Source organism: Pseudonaja textilis, chromosome 3, assembly GCF_049901715.1.
Source record: "Pseudonaja textilis isolate UNSWEBS1 chromosome 3, rPseTex1.2, whole genome shotgun sequence".
NCBI classification, from domain to species: Eukaryota; Metazoa; Chordata; class Lepidosauria; order Squamata; family Elapidae; genus Pseudonaja; species Pseudonaja textilis.
In genome coordinates, this window is record NC_141992.1 from 149,496,811 (window position 1) to 149,514,508 (window position 17,698).

At 37.1% G+C, this 17,698-nt stretch overlaps 1 protein-coding gene across 3 annotated transcripts in view; it reads left to right on the forward strand.

Annotated features, from left to right (window-relative positions):
* Nucleotides 1-29: 29 nt before the first annotated feature.
* Nucleotides 30-17,698, forward strand: part of PTPN2 (protein tyrosine phosphatase non-receptor type 2) — a 21,603-nt gene continuing 3,934 nt past the window's right edge. For all 3 annotated transcript variants that reach the window (XM_026699425.2, XM_026699426.2, XM_087931041.1), the window contains exons 1-8: nt 30-270; nt 5,987-6,077; nt 11,382-11,482; nt 13,378-13,476; nt 13,917-14,054; nt 14,923-15,132; nt 16,310-16,471; nt 16,980-17,161. In XM_026699425.2, coding sequence (XP_026555210.1) covers nt 196-270; nt 5,987-6,077; nt 11,382-11,482; nt 13,378-13,476; nt 13,917-14,054; nt 14,923-15,132; nt 16,310-16,471; nt 16,980-17,161 — 1,058 coding nt within the window. In that variant the 5' untranslated portion in view covers nt 30-195. The remainder of the gene's footprint in view (nt 271-5,986; nt 6,078-11,381; nt 11,483-13,377; nt 13,477-13,916; nt 14,055-14,922; nt 15,133-16,309; nt 16,472-16,979; nt 17,162-17,698) is intronic.

Sequence of the window (17,698 nt, forward strand, 5' to 3'; positions counted from 1 at the left end):
TAGGTGGGCCACGCGCATGCGTGCGCTCCAGAGGAGCCCCGCTGAGTGCGTGCGCGGTGAGGAAGCTGGTTGAAGGTAACGCGAGCGGCGGAGGGGGCGGGCTCGCTGTCCTCGCCCTGTCAGCAGCGGGAGGTAGGTGATGAAGTTGCCGTTTGCCAGCGGCTCTCCTCCACCCTCCTGGCTACCGCCGCCATTATGTCCGTCATCGCCACGCTAGAGCAGGAGTTCCAGGAGGTCGACGATGCTAACGACTGGCAGCCCCGCTACTTGGTGAGTGAGGGTGGGGCCGCGGGCGGGGGTGGGAAAGTTTAGGAGCCCCCCGGGGCCGCTTCAAGCGGAAGAGGACAAGAAACCGCCGGGCCCCGCCGGGCATTCTCAGGCAACCTGCAGAGGCTCGGGGAGAGGAGTGCGCATGTCGTGAATTTCAGGAGGGGGCCGCGGGGAGAAGCGAGAAGCGCTGCGGGCCGAAAGGGAAAGCGGGCGACAGGCTTCTGAACGACGCGCCTTCCGTCGCCCGTTTAAGCGGCGGGCAAGGGCGGGGAGAGAGAGGCAAAGGCTTCAGGCGGCGAGGAAGTTTGCCAAAGCCCGTGGCTGAGCTGCTCCCGCTGGTTTGTTCCCACGTGGTTGTCTTGCTGGACTCCCTGGATACCAGCTTCTTGGGCTCCTGAACCGAATACAGGTAGTCCTCGACTTACGACCACAACGGAGCCCAGAATGTATGTTGCTAAGCGATAAATTTTTTCCCCCTCCCGTTTTACGACTTTTCTTGCCACATTTGTTAAGTGAATCGCTGCAATTGTTAAAAATTAGGCACGTGGTCGTTAAGGTCTCAAAAGATGATCGAGTGACTGACCCCAGGACACTGCAACCGTCATAAATATGAACCAGTTGTCAAGCATCTAAATGTAAATCGCGTGACCAGGGGATGAGGCAATGGTCATAAATATGAAAAATGGTCATAAGTTACTTTTTTCAGTGCTGTTGTAACTTTGAATGGGTCACTAAATGAATTGAAAGCCGAGGACTGCCTGTATTTTAACAGGGAATGGGCCATCTAAGAAAAGGTTATTATTGCCCTTGAGGGCAGTTGCAAATGATTGTAGTGTGATGTGATTGTCATAAGTGTTTTGTGCTCAGTGTTGAGATACCTAGATTAGAACAAAACTCTCTTGATAGCTTTCCAGATGCTTTGGTCAGCCTTAATTCTGGTTTATGGGAAAGGATTGTTAGAGTTAGCATGGAATGTTTGAAATGGAAAACACCTTGCTGTAAAGTTGCTTGTTATAACATTAGGGTGTTCAAAAACAGCATATGTATGTATTTCCTTGTAGATTTCAATTAGATCCTATTGAATGGAAACAAGAGTAGCTAAATGTCGAAATAACTTTCCTAAACTTGTATGACAGACAGACTTATCACCGAAGTAGGATTATGATTATGAAACCAGGCATTACAGTATCTTCTTAGGGTCATGTAGTCAATATTGATGCCTATTTAATACTAATAATAGGCTTTATGTCCCCACAAGAATAATTGGTTGATACTAGAGTTGTTAGATTTAACAGTTAAATAGATTTAACTGCACTAAAGTCATTTTTTTAAAAAAGGAATAAAGAACTTCCTCTTTTCATAGAACTTTGGGAAAGAGGTTGTGCAGAATGCCATGCCCCTAAATGTTAAGCATACAAACATTGAATCTTCATGTCTGTACAAGGCTAAGGACAAGGATATCTCCCAAAAGCTGAATAGGAAAGAACTGGTGAAATAATATTAAAAAAATATATATTTACAATTGAATACTGTGTTTCTCACAAAATAAGGCCGGGCCTTTTTTTTTTTGGACCCCTGAAAAAACGGGTAGGCGGTCTTTTCGGGGGTGACTTAATTTCCTCCCCCAACTAGAGCGGCCCATACGCACGTACCTCGCCGCGAAGCCGCTTCTATCGGCCAACGAAAGCTCCCCAAAGGCAGAGTCCCCAGCTGCTTCAGGGCGTGGCATGGCTGCCCGTGTCCCCTCTCTTTTAGGCAGTCTCGGGCGATGGAAGCTCCCCAAATGCAGTCACCAGCCACTTTGATCGGCCGGTAGAAGCGGCCTCGGGCGAGCGCACATACACACTCCCCTCGAAGTGGCTGGTGACTGCATATGAGGATCTTCCATCGCTCGAAAAAGACTGCCTAAAGGCAAGGGGACATGGGAAGCCACGCCTCGCCCTGAAGCGGCTGGGGACTCTGCCTTCAAGGGAGCTTTCGTCTGCCGATAGAAGCGGCCTCGCAGCGAAGGGAGTGTGTGTGCGTGCTCGCCCTGAGGCCTCTTCTATTGGCCGATCGAAGTGGCTGGTGACTGCATTTGGGGAGTTTCCATTGCCCGAAAGAGACTGCCTAAAGGCGAGGGGACATGGGCAGCCACGCCTCACCCTGAAGCGGCTGGGGACTCTGCCTTCAAGGGAGCTTTCATCTGCCGATAGAAGCAGCCTTGTGGCGAGGGGAGTGTGTGTGTGCACTCGCCCCGAGGCCACTTCTAGCAGCCGATCGAAGCTCCCTTGAAGGCAGAGTTCCCAGCCACTTCGGGGTGAGGCGAGGCACACACAAACTCCCCTCGCTGTGAGGCCGCTTCTACCGGCCGATTGAAGTAGCTGGTGACTGCATTTGGGGAGCTTCCATCACCCAAAAGAGACTGCCCTAAAGGCGAGGGGGCACAGGTAGCCACGCCATGCCCTGAAGCGGCTGGGGACTCTGCCTTCAGGGAGCTTCTATTGGCTATCGGAGTATTCTAGCCTAGGCTACCTGCAGGGCACTCCTAAAGGCAAGTTTTCTTCCCAACCCCCCCCCCCGCCCATTTCTCTTCACCTCGTGTAGTTCTAACAAAAAATGTGAGAAATGGCGGGGAAAAGCATGGTTTGAATAGGCCTAAATTTTGGGGGCGGGGCTTAATTTCACCTGATGCCTAGAAATCATGCTGGGCCTTCCTATTGGTGGAGGCCGTATTGTTGGATAAACACGGTAGTTGCCTAAACATTTCCAGAGAGACATCTGTACTGTATATCTATAAATATGTTTCTTGGTATCTTAAAGAGTATTCATTGTGGTTGCTCTTACATATGATAATTATCCATATTTTGTAAGTATTCAAGTTTTGGTTGAATAACCACTTTTTAATCTCATTGCTTATATTGCACACATAATTGGAGGAAAAAAGTACTAGTATTGAAGGTACGCTTTCGTCAAGTAGAAAAATTTTCAATGTTCTTTAAGAGTCTTGTAGGAGCAGAATTGACAATGTGTTAGGTACTAGTTACTCTGGATTATAGTTTGTGGCAGATGGGTATGCTAGGTGGAAGTTGTGAAGTTATAAATCTGACAACTGAGTATTACCTATCTCTGTTGGAAGATTGCAAATACAAATCAGAAAAGATTAATTGGTATCTTCCAGTCTGAACTGTGACAGGTAACTTGTTCGATGGTAATATTAAAGTGAACACCAGCAGAAATAGTACTAATGGTGACTTATCATAATTCAATCTGAGTTTTATATATAAAATAGCAAAAGATTCTAGGAAATACTCTGTTTCAACTAACCATTAGGAGAATCAAGTGGATGTCATTTGAATTATTTAATGCCCTAATCAAGAAATTTTTAATTGACTTGGGCATACAGTAAACTTTTATGCTGAAGTTTACTGGCACCTTTTTAATACAGTAAAAATATAGTTTACCCTTCCATTGTGTAACTTTCTAGTTTCTCAATTAATGTGATAAACTTTTACTGCTATGCTTTGCTCCTCCCCAAGGCTTTACCTCACCAGGTGCTGAGCCATAGACTGATAGGAACTGAAACTTCAAACTGAAATTTGATTCAATTTTGTAGATAAACCTCAGTGCTAGTACTTGAAGGACAACATTTTTTAAGCTATAACCAAATGTCTTACAGCAGCTGAGTTGGTAAAAAAATGTTCATAAAATGGCTGCATTTTGCAATTTGTGAAATACCACAATTGTGCAAGCATAATAAAAATGTGACTGCCATGCACGCAATCCTGCCTGTTTGTATACTCAATATAATATGATTTTAAGTAATTTAGCAGTCTTATTTGAAATTAGCTATTTTTCACTGGTAAATAAGCAAAGTGCTTTTTAGTTGGGTTTCATGAAATCTTGTGTTAGGAATTTTACTTAACTAGATTATTGAATGTTATGTTAAGAAATTTAGCATATGAGTAGAAGAAGTGATGAAAACGATTTCTTATGCAGGAAAATCCCTCCCTGGCAAAATAGTGATTATAATGGTCAATAATTAGTTAAACTGAATGTGTATAACTGAGTTAAATAATTCAGTTAAACTGAATGTGTATAACTGAATTAACAATTAGATTGGGGACTTGAGGTAGATTATAATTAGACATAAAATTATTTTATTCCATTTTAATAATGTGTATTATAGCTATTTGAATTTATCACCTTCTTAGAAGCTAAGCATGGTTTTGAAGTTGGAACCCTAAGAATGAGGCAATAGCAAACCACTTAAACAAAAATTTGCATAACTGTAGGGATTTGTCCAATTCTTGGACTTGAAAAAACAGAACAACTCTAGTCTGTAGAAGGACTTCTCCCATTCAGAATATAACTATATTAAGCACTCTTATGTTTCTACATATGGATGGTTGATGTGTTGACAGTGATAGTTATAAGAAAATATACATTTGCCCAAAATTTACTCAGTTGAAATATGATTGATTAGTTTTGGATGCGTGTGTTGTGGCTCTCAGCGTGCTTAATTTATGGATCTTCTATGTAAAGCTAATGAATTGATTAACCAAAGTAACATTATACAGATCGTCCTCAACTTACAACAGTTCATTTAGAGACCATTCAATCTTACAATGGCATTGAAAAAAGTAACTTATCATTTTTTCACACTTAACACCGTTGCAGCGTCCCCATGGTCATGTGATCATAATTCAGGTCCTTTATAAATGACTTGTATTTATGACAGTTGCAATGTCCTGGGGTCCTATGATCCGCTTTTGTGACATTCTTAACAAGCAAAGTCAATGGAGAAGTCAGATTCACTTAACTGTGTTACTAACTATCACTGCAGTGATTCACTTAACAACTGTGGGAAGAAAGGTTATAAATGGAGCAAAATTCATGTAATAAATGATTCACTTAGCAATAGAAATGTTGGGCTCAATTGTGATAATAAGTTGAGGACTACCTATACTGACAAGAGCCCCTGTGATCTACAGGAGTAGTCAGTGTATGATCTCAGGTTGAGTTACTAGTGTTACCTTAATTTTATCCATGTCTTTTAACTTCTGCCATATTCAGGTGAATGGGATAGAAGGGTTTTTTTTAAACATAGACCAAAAGACTGAATTTCTGTGTAGTATAAAAAGGAGTAGGTATGAACTCATAAATTCAAGGCCTTTTTCTTATCCTGTAATGCGCAATTTTAATGTCATTTTGTTCTTCACAAGGATTTTTCTATTTCATACTTCTATGTTTCAGTTATTAATAAATTGAGCTAATTTTTTAATCTGCCTTTGGTGGTAGCTTAACAGAAATATTAAGTACTGTGATATTCTGATTTTTTTTTTAATTTTTAATAACTTGTTCAAAACTTATGTTCATTTCTAAGGTACAAATGTGTCTTCTACAAAAGCTTATATTGGTGAGGTTTTTGATATGATACCATGAATCAGCAACTGTAAACTACCCCCAAAAAGTCACAATTCTAATGAATACATGCAGGAAAGTATAAAAGTTTCATATCTAGGGAAACTTTAGAGCTCATTAATGTCACACATGATCAGTTCTCCACTCTTGTTCTTGAGTTTTCAATCTATGAAAGATGAAACAACTTCATCAAATATATGTGTGTGGGGGGGGGTGTATTTTTTAAAGAATGACTGGTCTGTTTAATTTTGTTTTTACAAAAAAAATGTTTTTAACACAATTAAAATTTGTTAACTATTGCTATTTTTTCAAGGATATACGGCATCAATCCAGTGATCATCCTCATAAAGTGGCAAAGTATGCAGAAAACCGGAATCGGAACAGATACAGAGATGTTAGCCCATGTAAGTAAGAGTTCATTTATAATCCATGCATGTCACCTGAGGTCCGTGGGCCACATATGGCCCTGGACAGCTAGTAATGTGGCCCCAGTAAATAATAAAAAATAAAGACTTGTGGGATTTTTTCCCCCTTAAAGATTTTCATTTTATCTCTGTGGAACTCAAGTGTGGAACTGTACATAAGATTTCTAAGCAGTATTCTGTCCTGAAACTGACCAGGCTCAACAAAGAGGCTGTAGCAGCAGTCTGTGATCATATCATGGAATCTAAGATAATTTTATAAATTTTTCAAATAATTCCAAGATTATTCCTCCAGTTATTTGAGTGATTTTACCATATCTTTGTAACTTTTTGTGTATATCTTTTATATACAATTAACAGTACCTAAACTTGCCTAAAGAGTATTGAAATAAGAGATAGGGTACATTCTCTGTCTCCTTCATTTCTTAGCATCTTCTTTGGAACAAACTGTCAGAACTGTGTTGTGATAAGTATATTTGATTCTATTTTCTGTGTGTTTTGTATTTATTAACGTAATGATGTTTGAATAGAATCAAATTAACTAATTTTAAAGAATTGAACAAGTAGAAGCTTGGGAAGTACAAGACTTTTCCAATATTTTACTTGGGCTTTATCACTCTCATTTTGAAGTATTTTCAATTTCATTTTGAATTACTGTCTTACCTTTTTAAACTATTGGCCACTCTGAGTGATATAGAGGTATTAGAAGAGATAAATGCAAATGTTTACATAGAATCAAAAGACAGAAGGAGTTATTTGGGCCCCCGAGTCCAACTTCTTGTTCCATGCAATCCCCAACAGATAATTGTTCAGTCTCTATATAAATGCATTCAGCAGGAGGCCAGGTCTCTAGGTATTTGGTTTCACTTATGAACTGCCCTTACTTTTTCCTAACAGTTATTTGTCTCTCCTACATTTCAGTCCATTTGTGTGTTGTCAGTCCTTTTCCCTTAATACATTAATTTTGAATTCTGTTCTTCTCAAATTTATCTGCATTTTTATCTGCAAATTTAAGGAATATTGACTCACAAAATGTTGAACAATAACAAGATTCAGGATTTACCCCTAACCACTTAATATCTCTTTCAATTTTGAAGAAAAAACTGGGAGATGATTTTTGAGCTAGCAATGTATTTTATTCCCAGCCCACACACAACAGGCTTGCTTTTTAGATTGCTTTGGAATACAGGTAGTCCTCGACTTATAACAGTTCATTTAGGGACTGTTCAAAGCTACAGTGGCACTGAAAAAATGACTTATGACCATTTTTCACAGTTGCAACCATTGCAGCATCCCCATGATTATGTGGTCAAAATTCAGATGCTTAGCAACTGGTTCGTATTTCTGACCATTACTTTGTCCCAAAATGATATGATCCCTTTTGCCACCTTCTGACAAGCAAAATCAATCGGGAAGCCAGATTCACTTAACAACCAGGTTACTAACTTAACAACTGCAGTGATTCACTTAATAAGGCAAGAAAGGTCATAAAATGGGGCAGAACACACTTAACAAATGTCTCACTTAACAGTAATTTTGGGCCCAACTGTGGCTGTAAAATAAGTCTCATCATGGTGACTTCTGGTAATTATTGTATTGCTTTATAGCTGCTTATGGGTTGATTCTTTTATGAAATGCTCTAAAATCTTTTCTGGTATCAGTATCAGGCTGACTGATCTGTAGTTCCCCCGAGTCACTCACTTCTCAGTTTGAAGACAAGGACAACGTCAGTTTTAGCATTCTTGACACAATTTCTAACAATTCGAAGTTACTTGCAAATATTTTTCTTTGGTAATCTGACCATTTTTCTGTTCCATGTTACTATGTCCCTTTTTGGATTCTCACGAGATATATATATATATACTTTAATACTGTAGACATTTGCTGTTATATTATTTAGTTTCTAAATGAGGATTGTAGGTGACATAAATTTGAGGTGATTCCACTGAGACAAAGGATTGGATCTATTCTCTTTGAGATAACTCCTGAAAGCATAACTCTTTCTGCATTTGATTATTTAAAAGTTAGATAAAGTCATCACAGACACACACACACACACACACACACACAAAATGTTATGGATCAGTAGTAGTCAAATCAGTACATCAAATTTCCCATAATCACCTGGCTGAAGTGTTAGCTATTGGTCAGAACATTAAGGAGTTCCTGAATCAGGTTTTTTTTTTTTGTTGTTCAATCATTTCCTAAACAAAAGGGGTTCCAAACTTTAACAGGAATACACCTTCTGAAAAAGATCAGTTTTCTGTATGAGAGAGACAAAAATTCTTGAATGTTTGACAGGAACTGTTGAAAAAAAAACACTCTTTTAAAGAGAAAGGGCCCTTTCACTGGGTAGTTGTGTTGGTATCTCTTCATTATCTGTATGGGGTTTTGTGCATGTAGAACTGAAGACTGACAAGATATAGAGAAATCTTAGTCATTGGCACTGGTAGAACAAAACATAGAAATGAAGCAATTCTGTATTATATGGAATCAAACAGGAACTTCTTGGTGATTCATTGGTTAAAACTATACTTGCTGACATCATATTTCCGAGAACATTAGTACCAGTATCTGTGATTTACTATAACAAGGTCTTAAGTTTTTCCTGTTGGCAAATGTTATCTAGTAGTTACAAAAGCTTTGGTTTCTATTCAGTGGAAACATTGAACTGAGTTCCAATAAATTGAGATACTAAACAAGAAACTTAATCATTCAGTTTGAAACAGTTGAAGTTGAAGGAAGTACTATTTAAAGTTTGAATATTATTTTAATGTATTCTGAAGATATAACCTCACTGTAATAGATTCTTTATTGATTTCACTAACTAGACATAACATGTTTTCAATAGTTTCTGTGCATATATTTTTAACATAGTGCTAAAATTTCTGTTTATGTCTACTGTCTGCAGTCAAGGAAAAGGCAGTGTCTTTGACATACTTGATAAAGTAGTTATCTAAAACACTCAAAAGTGACCTTTTAAGCATATTTCTATATTGTGAAGTATAAATGCTGACACAAAACTATATAAAATCAGATTAAGACCTAAACCAGTGATATGAATACTAGGGTTATGTTCTTGGTTCTGTATTTTGAACTATATATCATATTTATTTTATATTTATACATCCTCTTAACTCTTACAATTTGTAATCATAGTGTCCGTTCATGGTTCTGAGCTTGAAATCCAAATGAAATGATTTTACTTTTAAAAGAACTATGCACAGTCTGAGCATAGAACTTAATATTTCTTGATTCATTTTGAACATGTTATGAGCTAAGTCATAGTATATTTTAAGGCAGATTTTGTCTCTGTCACAGATTAAGAAACAAAGAAAAAATAATAATTTATGCTATAGTTATTCTAGACTTGCAAATAATTCTTTGGAACTTGGACCTAATTCTTCAGTTACTGGAATTTGCTTTTTCATATCACTGGAATGCCAAATTTATCACTCTGAACTGATTAAAAAAATAACTTTGTATATAGGTAGATAAAAATGTTTATCAGCATGACATTTTCTTCTGACATTTGTGAGAAACATAAAGATGATCAGTTAACGAGAAAGAAGACCTGAGATTATGCTATTACTATAAATGTGATTTGTGAGCTTAAAATTTTCTGTTTCAGAATGTACATATGCCAAAATCACGGGGCAGCTTTATACAAACCAAAATCTCTTTAAATGTTAATGAAAGTTATAAGCTGGACAGCTTAAATAATTACTAAAATTAATCAAATTATAAATTGAAATATTTACTGGAAGGGTAATATAAATGCTAATGGATTCTGCCTTTTAAATTTACCAAGTGGAGTAAAATTTAAAAAGGTGAAATCCAGATTTTCACTCAGTTCACTCAATTAATTTTGTAATTATGTGTTAACCTATCATAACGGGTAGGTTAAAAATTATGTAGGCAGTATTCTCATGTCATGCTATCCTTGAATAACTTAACAATAGGATACTCGGTCAGATTTTCTGGGTATGTGTGAAACATTAAGTTCACAATAGTCAAACAATGGACTAAAATATGGCTAGCTAACCCAAGGTTGTGGTATGTTGTATCCACACAGCAACTATGTAGCAACTATCTTGAGTTTCTGGAGGCCTGGGGATTTATAAAAGTAACACAGAATGTGATGCTTTATTTAGATATATCTAAAGATCTTGAGACGAATTTGTGTTTATTGGAGACAGTGAAGCATACTTATTGATAGCCCTTAGAGAAATTTTAAGCAATTTAATAATCATGCCACTTAAAATTTTTCTTGCTTCTGAGAACCGCAACAGAGGCATTGTGCTGCTGCTTCATTTGGAGATTACTCTAGAGCACGGGTGTCAAACTCACGTCATGGAGACATCATATGACCTATCAGGACATTTTTCCCTTTGCTAAACCAGGTGTGGCCGTGGCCAGCGCATAACTCATCCAGCCGGTGGACTGGGAGTTTAACAGCCCTGCTCTAGAGTTTCTGTATTATAGTATTTTGTTGCTTTAAAATTGCTTTCATTTCTTTCGAGAACTACTATGAAAGGGAGATATTTAATGTACAATCATTTCAATTTTCACATTAGAATATTTAATTTTATTAAATGAATGCTGCAAATTATGTGTTATAAAATAAATTGGGATCTGCTCCATTCTCCCTATTGCCCCTACAGTATTATGCTCTAGGAAGTGTTGTCTTTTTTTTTCCTTTTCAGATAGACTTAAAAGAGAATAAAATATTCACTAGATCAGTGGTCCCCAACCTTTTTTGTACCGCGGCCCGGTACCGGCATCACAAAATCATCTGCGGCCCAGTACCGCCATCAGCACGCATGGCAAGGCGAGCCGAGCAACCGGCCAGCCAGCCGTCACCCGCTTCTCCCCGCCACCTTCAACTCCTCCTTTGTACCTGTGTCGATGGGCTTCGGGACGGTCACTCGGCTCGCCTTGCCATGCGTGCTAAAAGAATCCTCGCGCCTTAGTTTTGTTCGAAGTCGCACCCCCTCTTGATGAAACTAAGGCGCGAGGATTCTTTCAGCACCCAAACGCCGCTTTCTACCCGGAAAAGCTCACCAGAAGCATTTTTCATCAAAACAAGATGGCGGCGCCCAGCAAACCGGCGGCCCGGTAGAAATTGTTCCACGGACCAGTACCGGTCCAGGGACCAGTGGTTGGGGACCCCTGCACTAGATGGAAGCAATTTGTTGGTCAATTGGTCAATCTCAAAATACAATTTCTTAACTGATAGCATTGCTAATAATATGAAATTTAATGTTTTTCTGATATTTTTTCAAGATGATCACAGTCGTGTAATATTACAGAATTCTGACAATGATTACATCAATGCCAGCTTGGTGGTTAATGAAGAAGCTCAAAGAAGTTATATATTAACACAGGTAATTATTAGACTTTTAAGTAACACAAAGTTTGATCATATTACGTTATAGTCTGTTCTAATAGTCAGGGGCTAATGTTGGTTCCTTTGATTTCTCTGTTTTTCCAATCTTGCTCTGATTTACTTTTTCTGTTTCTTAATTAACTCTTTTTTTTTCTGTTGGTGCCTACATGGTGAGTCCAGGTAGTTTTCCTGGCAACATTTTTGGAAGTGCCTTGCCACTGCCTTCCTAAGGCTGAGAGAGAATTTCTGGCCCAAGGTCACCACGCTGGTGCATTCTCCCAAGGCAAAACTAGAAATCATAGTAGCCTTGTTTCCAGTTTAAAGCTATTAATCATTATACCAAACTTGCTCTCAACTTTAATGTAGATTTCCCTAATTTGAGTATGGTGGTAATGTTTGAGTTAATATAATTTAGGGTTTTGTTCTCATCTTAGTGAAGTTTTGGAATTAAAAGAAAAGAAACAAGTGTAATAACTTGATCTGTTTTTTATAAACAATAATGGATGAACAGTGAAATAATTCTCCGAAGATCGAATTTATGAAGAAATAAAGCTTTCTGGGATGGTTTAAATCATGGTCAATAGAATACAGAGAAGCTGATAACTAAAAGTTACTAAATCTAGAGCAATTAATTTTCCCAAGGGCCCACATGAGAAACTGGTGCTATTGTAGAGGATATAACCAATAAGGCTGTGAAAGTACATACACACACACGTAAATTACAAAAAAAGGCACCCTCAAAATAAAAGCAACGCAGCTGTACTGCATTGCATGCATGGCATACACTTAATTATATTTGATTTCTAAGTTCTGATTGACCTCATGTAGATTGGATAAGGACAGTCAAAGGACCAAATGTGTCCCAGGAACTGTAAAATGCCTAGGACTGGTAGATGTTTGTTCTTAACTCAAATGTGAAACTATATGTACTATGTCAGTCATTACACTAGATAAATATATAACACAGGCCATTGAAAAAGAGGGGAGAGAGGAATCCAGATAAAAGGAAAATACCAGTTGGTTAGTTGAATATTTGTTACAAGTAGAAAGATAAAAAAAATATTATTAAAAATAAAAGGAATGTGCAAATCTTTCATCTAAAGTTCAAGTGCAATTCCCAGAAACTAGAATGAACAATTCTGAGAAATGCTGTGATTTAAATGTACTTATTTATAATCTATTTGGATCCAAATTTAACTTTCCGGTTTCAGAAATATTACCTGCTAATAGAGATAGGTAAAACAATATTTTTGCTAGTTTTTCATTCTGAAGTTGCTAGTATCTTCGTTAATCATTGCCTTCTTTTTTAATGGCAGTAGCACTTTGATACAATCCACTATCAAAACCTGATAATCTAACAAAAGCATTCTACATATTTATAAATATTTTGTACTGTTAGTATATGCAGTTTTGATCAATGTTATACACTTCTTGTGTTTAACAGAAGTCAAAACTGTGCAAGATTGTTTACCTTTCACTGAAGACAGAAAAAAGTCCAGGATTTTTTTCTGCTTAGAATGTTCACACATAGGCCATATTTCAATATGTAGTGTGCTCCAAATACTTTATGATCAATATCATATTAAGAACTAGAGAACCAATTTGGCCTAGTAGTTAAGGCACCAGGCTAGAAAGTGCGAGTGAGTTCAAGTTCCACCTTTGCCATGAAAACTAGGTAGGTGACTTTGGGCTAGCTGCTAGTCACTTTCTCAGCCCAACCCACTTTACGGGATTGTTGTTATAAAGAAAATAGGAGGGGGAAGGTATGTTGGACATGTTCACCTAAAACAATAAAGGTAGGAAATAAATTTATTAAATAAAGTTTTTTTCCATAATCTGACTTCAGGAAAGGTTTCCTTCTAAGTTTATGTGGTATTGCTTTTTCTTGTATAGGGTCCACTTCCTAATACATGTTGCCATTTCTGGCTAATGATATGGCAACAGAAGTCCAAAGCAGTTGTCATGCTTAATAGAATTGTTGAGAAAGATTCGGTAAGTTGTTCTTTTTTAAAGTTTAAATTAGTTAATTGTATTTGATAGGGTTCCCAATCCTTTGGAATTAATTTATAGAACAGGGAATAAGAATTTAATGTACCAGTGGGCTACACTCTGCTGATATACATAATCAAATACAGCTATAAAATCTGACTACAACTCAATCCAGTTACATTACAATAAAATAGTTCCAAGTTACTATGTGTATATGGCTGCTCATCAAGAACTCTAGACTTAACTTTTATTTAAAATGCAGGACTATTTATTTCAGTATCTAGAACCTAATAGAGATTAGAAAATTATTTTTGTGAACCTGAATGAGCCTGGATAATGCTAAATTTGTTTTCAGTATATAAAATAGGTTACATAAACTACAAATGAATATATCCATGTCAAGTGTGTATGTCAAATTGCAGTATTCTTATTTTGTAATGTAGGTGAAGTGTGCGCAATACTGGCCAACAAAACAAGAGGAACCCATGCTATTCAGAGAAACAGGATTTTGTGTGAGGCTAAAATCTGAAGATGTCAAATCGTACTATACAGTGCGACAACTCCAGCTAGAATGTATTGATGTAAGTTAGTATTAATATTATGTTACCACTAATTTTGATAAATTTCAGTGCAGTAGAATATTTTTAATATTCATAATTGTATAGCTTTTCAATATCAGTTGGAATGCGAACATTGCTTATGTCAAGTGTAAATGACCAGATCCCCATTTGAATATTCAACTTAACTGTTGTATTGCTAAAAGACTATGCACAAGTATCTTCTCAACTAATGGTCAGCACCAGATTACAGTTAGATAAGAATAAATGGCAATCAAAGGAGGTGGGGTATGGGTTGAACTTAGTTTTATTTGTGACTATGTACTGATTTTAGGCTGATCCTTTTACCAATTCCCCTGGCTCTGCCAGTCCTTCGCCTACATCTTGGTTCAAGAGAAATAGCTGATAAAAAGCAGGTAGAGAAAGGACTAGATGCTATTGACATTCTTTCAGTGTTTCTTATTCAAATGCTTCATTTAAATAATCTGATATTTTATGGGACTGCTGGGAGGAAGTCTCATACCATAAAAGTCCAGAGTGTGACAAAAGGAAATCAGATTTCTGAAGTATCTAAAAAAGAAATATTGAAAATACTTGACTGAATTTTTGTTTTACTAAATAAATTCATTTCTTGTTGTGCCTTGTAATTGAATATTAGTATTAATCACTTGGATCAATCAATTTTTCTCCAATTGTCTTGTTTTTTTAACTTATTTTTTCAGAAGGTTTTTCAAGATGAGGAATTCACAGAATTTTACTTTCTAAAAGGCCAGCTAGACTTTTTATGAAATTCATTCTTTTCCCCTACCATATTTGAACTAGTGCATGTTCTTTTAGTTGACTTTATTAGCATATTAAGTGCGTCCTGCTAAATTGCTCTTTCTTTCTTTAGACTGGTGAATCCAGGGTAATACTGCATTTTCACTATACTACATGGCCAGATTTTGGAGTTCCTGAATCTCCAGCTTCATTCCTCAACTTCTTGTTTAAAGTCAGAGAATCTGGATCTCTGAGTTCTGAACATGGACCTGCAGTCATTCATTGTAGTGCTGGAATTGGACGCTCTGGTACATTTTCATTGGTAGACACATGTCTTATTGTGGTAGGTTAACTTATCTGAACACTACAACAGATTATTCTGAGATAATGTGAAAGAAATACCATTTATCTATGAATTGTAGAAGGAATGAACTAGTTCAGATTCCTTGCTAAAAAGCAAAAAATTGCCAGATCAGGACCACAAATTAGTCTATTTTAGTGTGTCCAGCCTCAGGAATATTTACTCACTTCACATATTTGAAATAGCAAATGGAATTAGGTTATATTTCATTCTGAGGTGTGCTCTAAATGAGATTGCTCAAACCATTTCCAGGTTGAGATATAGCTGGACAGTTCACAAACAATGTCTTTCCTGAAAATGAAGAAACAGAAGGCCTTTAAAACTAGCTTATTATCACTGTAACAAAGTATAGGTTACTGAAGCAGGAATACGGTCATATTTTTACCAGGAAAAGTAAAAAGAGCTATAGTAATCTTCATTTTATCTTATAAGTCCCTATCATCTTGAGGATTACACTGTAAGCTATCTGCACATTATACTCTTCACTGATTCGAAAATAGCATATTATAGCAAAACTCCTATAGCTCTGTATTTCTATTTATAAAACAGTATACTCATCTCCAAGAAAAGGATGTTTCCATTTTTATTGTCATAATAAAGAGGCAGTTTGATGTAGTAATAAAAGTGTTGGCTTTAAAATCAGGAGACTCAGGGTCTAGGCCTCCCTTAGTCTAGGAAACTGAGTCAGTCCTGATCTGCTCTCTACAGTCTTAAAAACTCATGTTCCTTCCATAGACATTGGACTGGAGTGTTAGATATATGCACCATTGAGGTTGAGTAGTTTGTACATTGTGATCTCTTTCCTTGAAATGGTCATTTCATTCTTGCCTTGTCACTTTTAGCAAGTTACTTATTTGAGTTTAGGGATTCTTATTTCTTTCATTTATTGAGTCATAGAGATGTATTTTGTGTTTCGGTGGGGGCTGTACCAAGGAAGGCTCATTCAGTTTCATTGTACACATGTTGTGCATTGGCAATAAAGATTTGATTTGCTAGCTACCCAGATATTGTACAAATAGGTAGTCACAGAAATTAAAATTATTAATTTTTAAAGATTTCAAGCATCTTGAGACAGGTTAAAACTGAGATCAAATGAAAATTGAAAAGAGAACTAGTCTGTTAATTTGCCACCACAACTTTTTGTTGTTTTCATTTCCAGATGGAAAAAAGAAATGACCCATTTCATGTAGATATCAAGCAAATATTATTAAATATGAGAAAATATCGGATGGGACTGATTCAGACTCCTGATCAACTAAGATTTTCATATATGGCTGTAATAGAAGGAGCAAAATATATAATGGGGGATTCCACTATGCAGGTAAATACATTGTCTGCTTTTTAAGTCATGCCGGATGGGTCATAGTGAATTTCACCAAACAGGTAGTCCTCCCTTATTGAACATTTGTTCAGTTACTATTCAAAGTTATAATTGCACTGAACTCATGGTAGTTACTGACAGTCCTCAAAGTTACAGCCAGTGCAACATCCTTGCAGTGATGTAATCAAAATTCTGAGGCTTGGTAGCTCAGCCACTATCAGAATTGCAGTGTGTGCTTTGACTCCCATGCCTATCCCTCCCATTTCTGCCCATTTGGCTGGCCTCTATTCCACCACCCTAACTTGACCGTCTTTCTGCTGCTGCTAATGACGGCACCAAAACTACCAGAACTTTCACCACTAAGTGCTGCAGTCATGTAATGTTTCCCCTAACAACCACTTTGCTTAGTAACAGAAATCTGGTCCCAGTTGGACTAATTTAGCAAGGACTACGTGTATTTTGTTCTTTTAAGATTCAACTAGCGAAGACATTTTTTTTTCCCATTCAGTATCGCTGGAAGGAACTCTCAAAAGAAGACCAAGCACCAAGTTCTGAATGTTCGCCTCCTCACCCAACTAAACTTACTCCAGAAAAATACAATGGAAATAGCATGGTTTTTGAAGAACAGGAACCAGGAGATGTTGATCCGATCTCTCCTGTACAAAATGATTCAGATACAAATGATGACAAGTAAGTAATGGTTTTATAATAACATTAAAACTGACTGGTGGACAAAAAACAATTTAATATATCGAATGACAAGGGTTTGTCAGTTTTATAGAAAGTAGTCTTTAAATTGATAAAATAATTCGTCCTGGAATTCTGTATACTTTTTTAGCTGAATCAGAGCATGGTAGTATTTTTTTTCTTCCCAGGTTCCTGGGATGCCTGACAGCTAATAATTCTGTACTTTATAGTCCCAACTATTTTGAAACAATTACATTTTATTATTTTTATCAGTAGTACTGAGCACTGAAAAGCAGTATGAAAATACCCTTTGTATGAGAATCAATTTGCCACAGAAGGAAACAAAGAACCTGTTCCCTTCCAATACACTTTCTGCTATGGATAATTTATCTTCAGACATCTGACTGTACTTCCAGGATATGGAAAAGGATGGAGAGAATAATAACATCCACTGACAAGTTCTGTTAGCAGAAGAAAATTGCCTTTAATTTTCATTTGTTTTTGTTTGATGTTTAAGCATCTTATTAAATACTAGAGAAG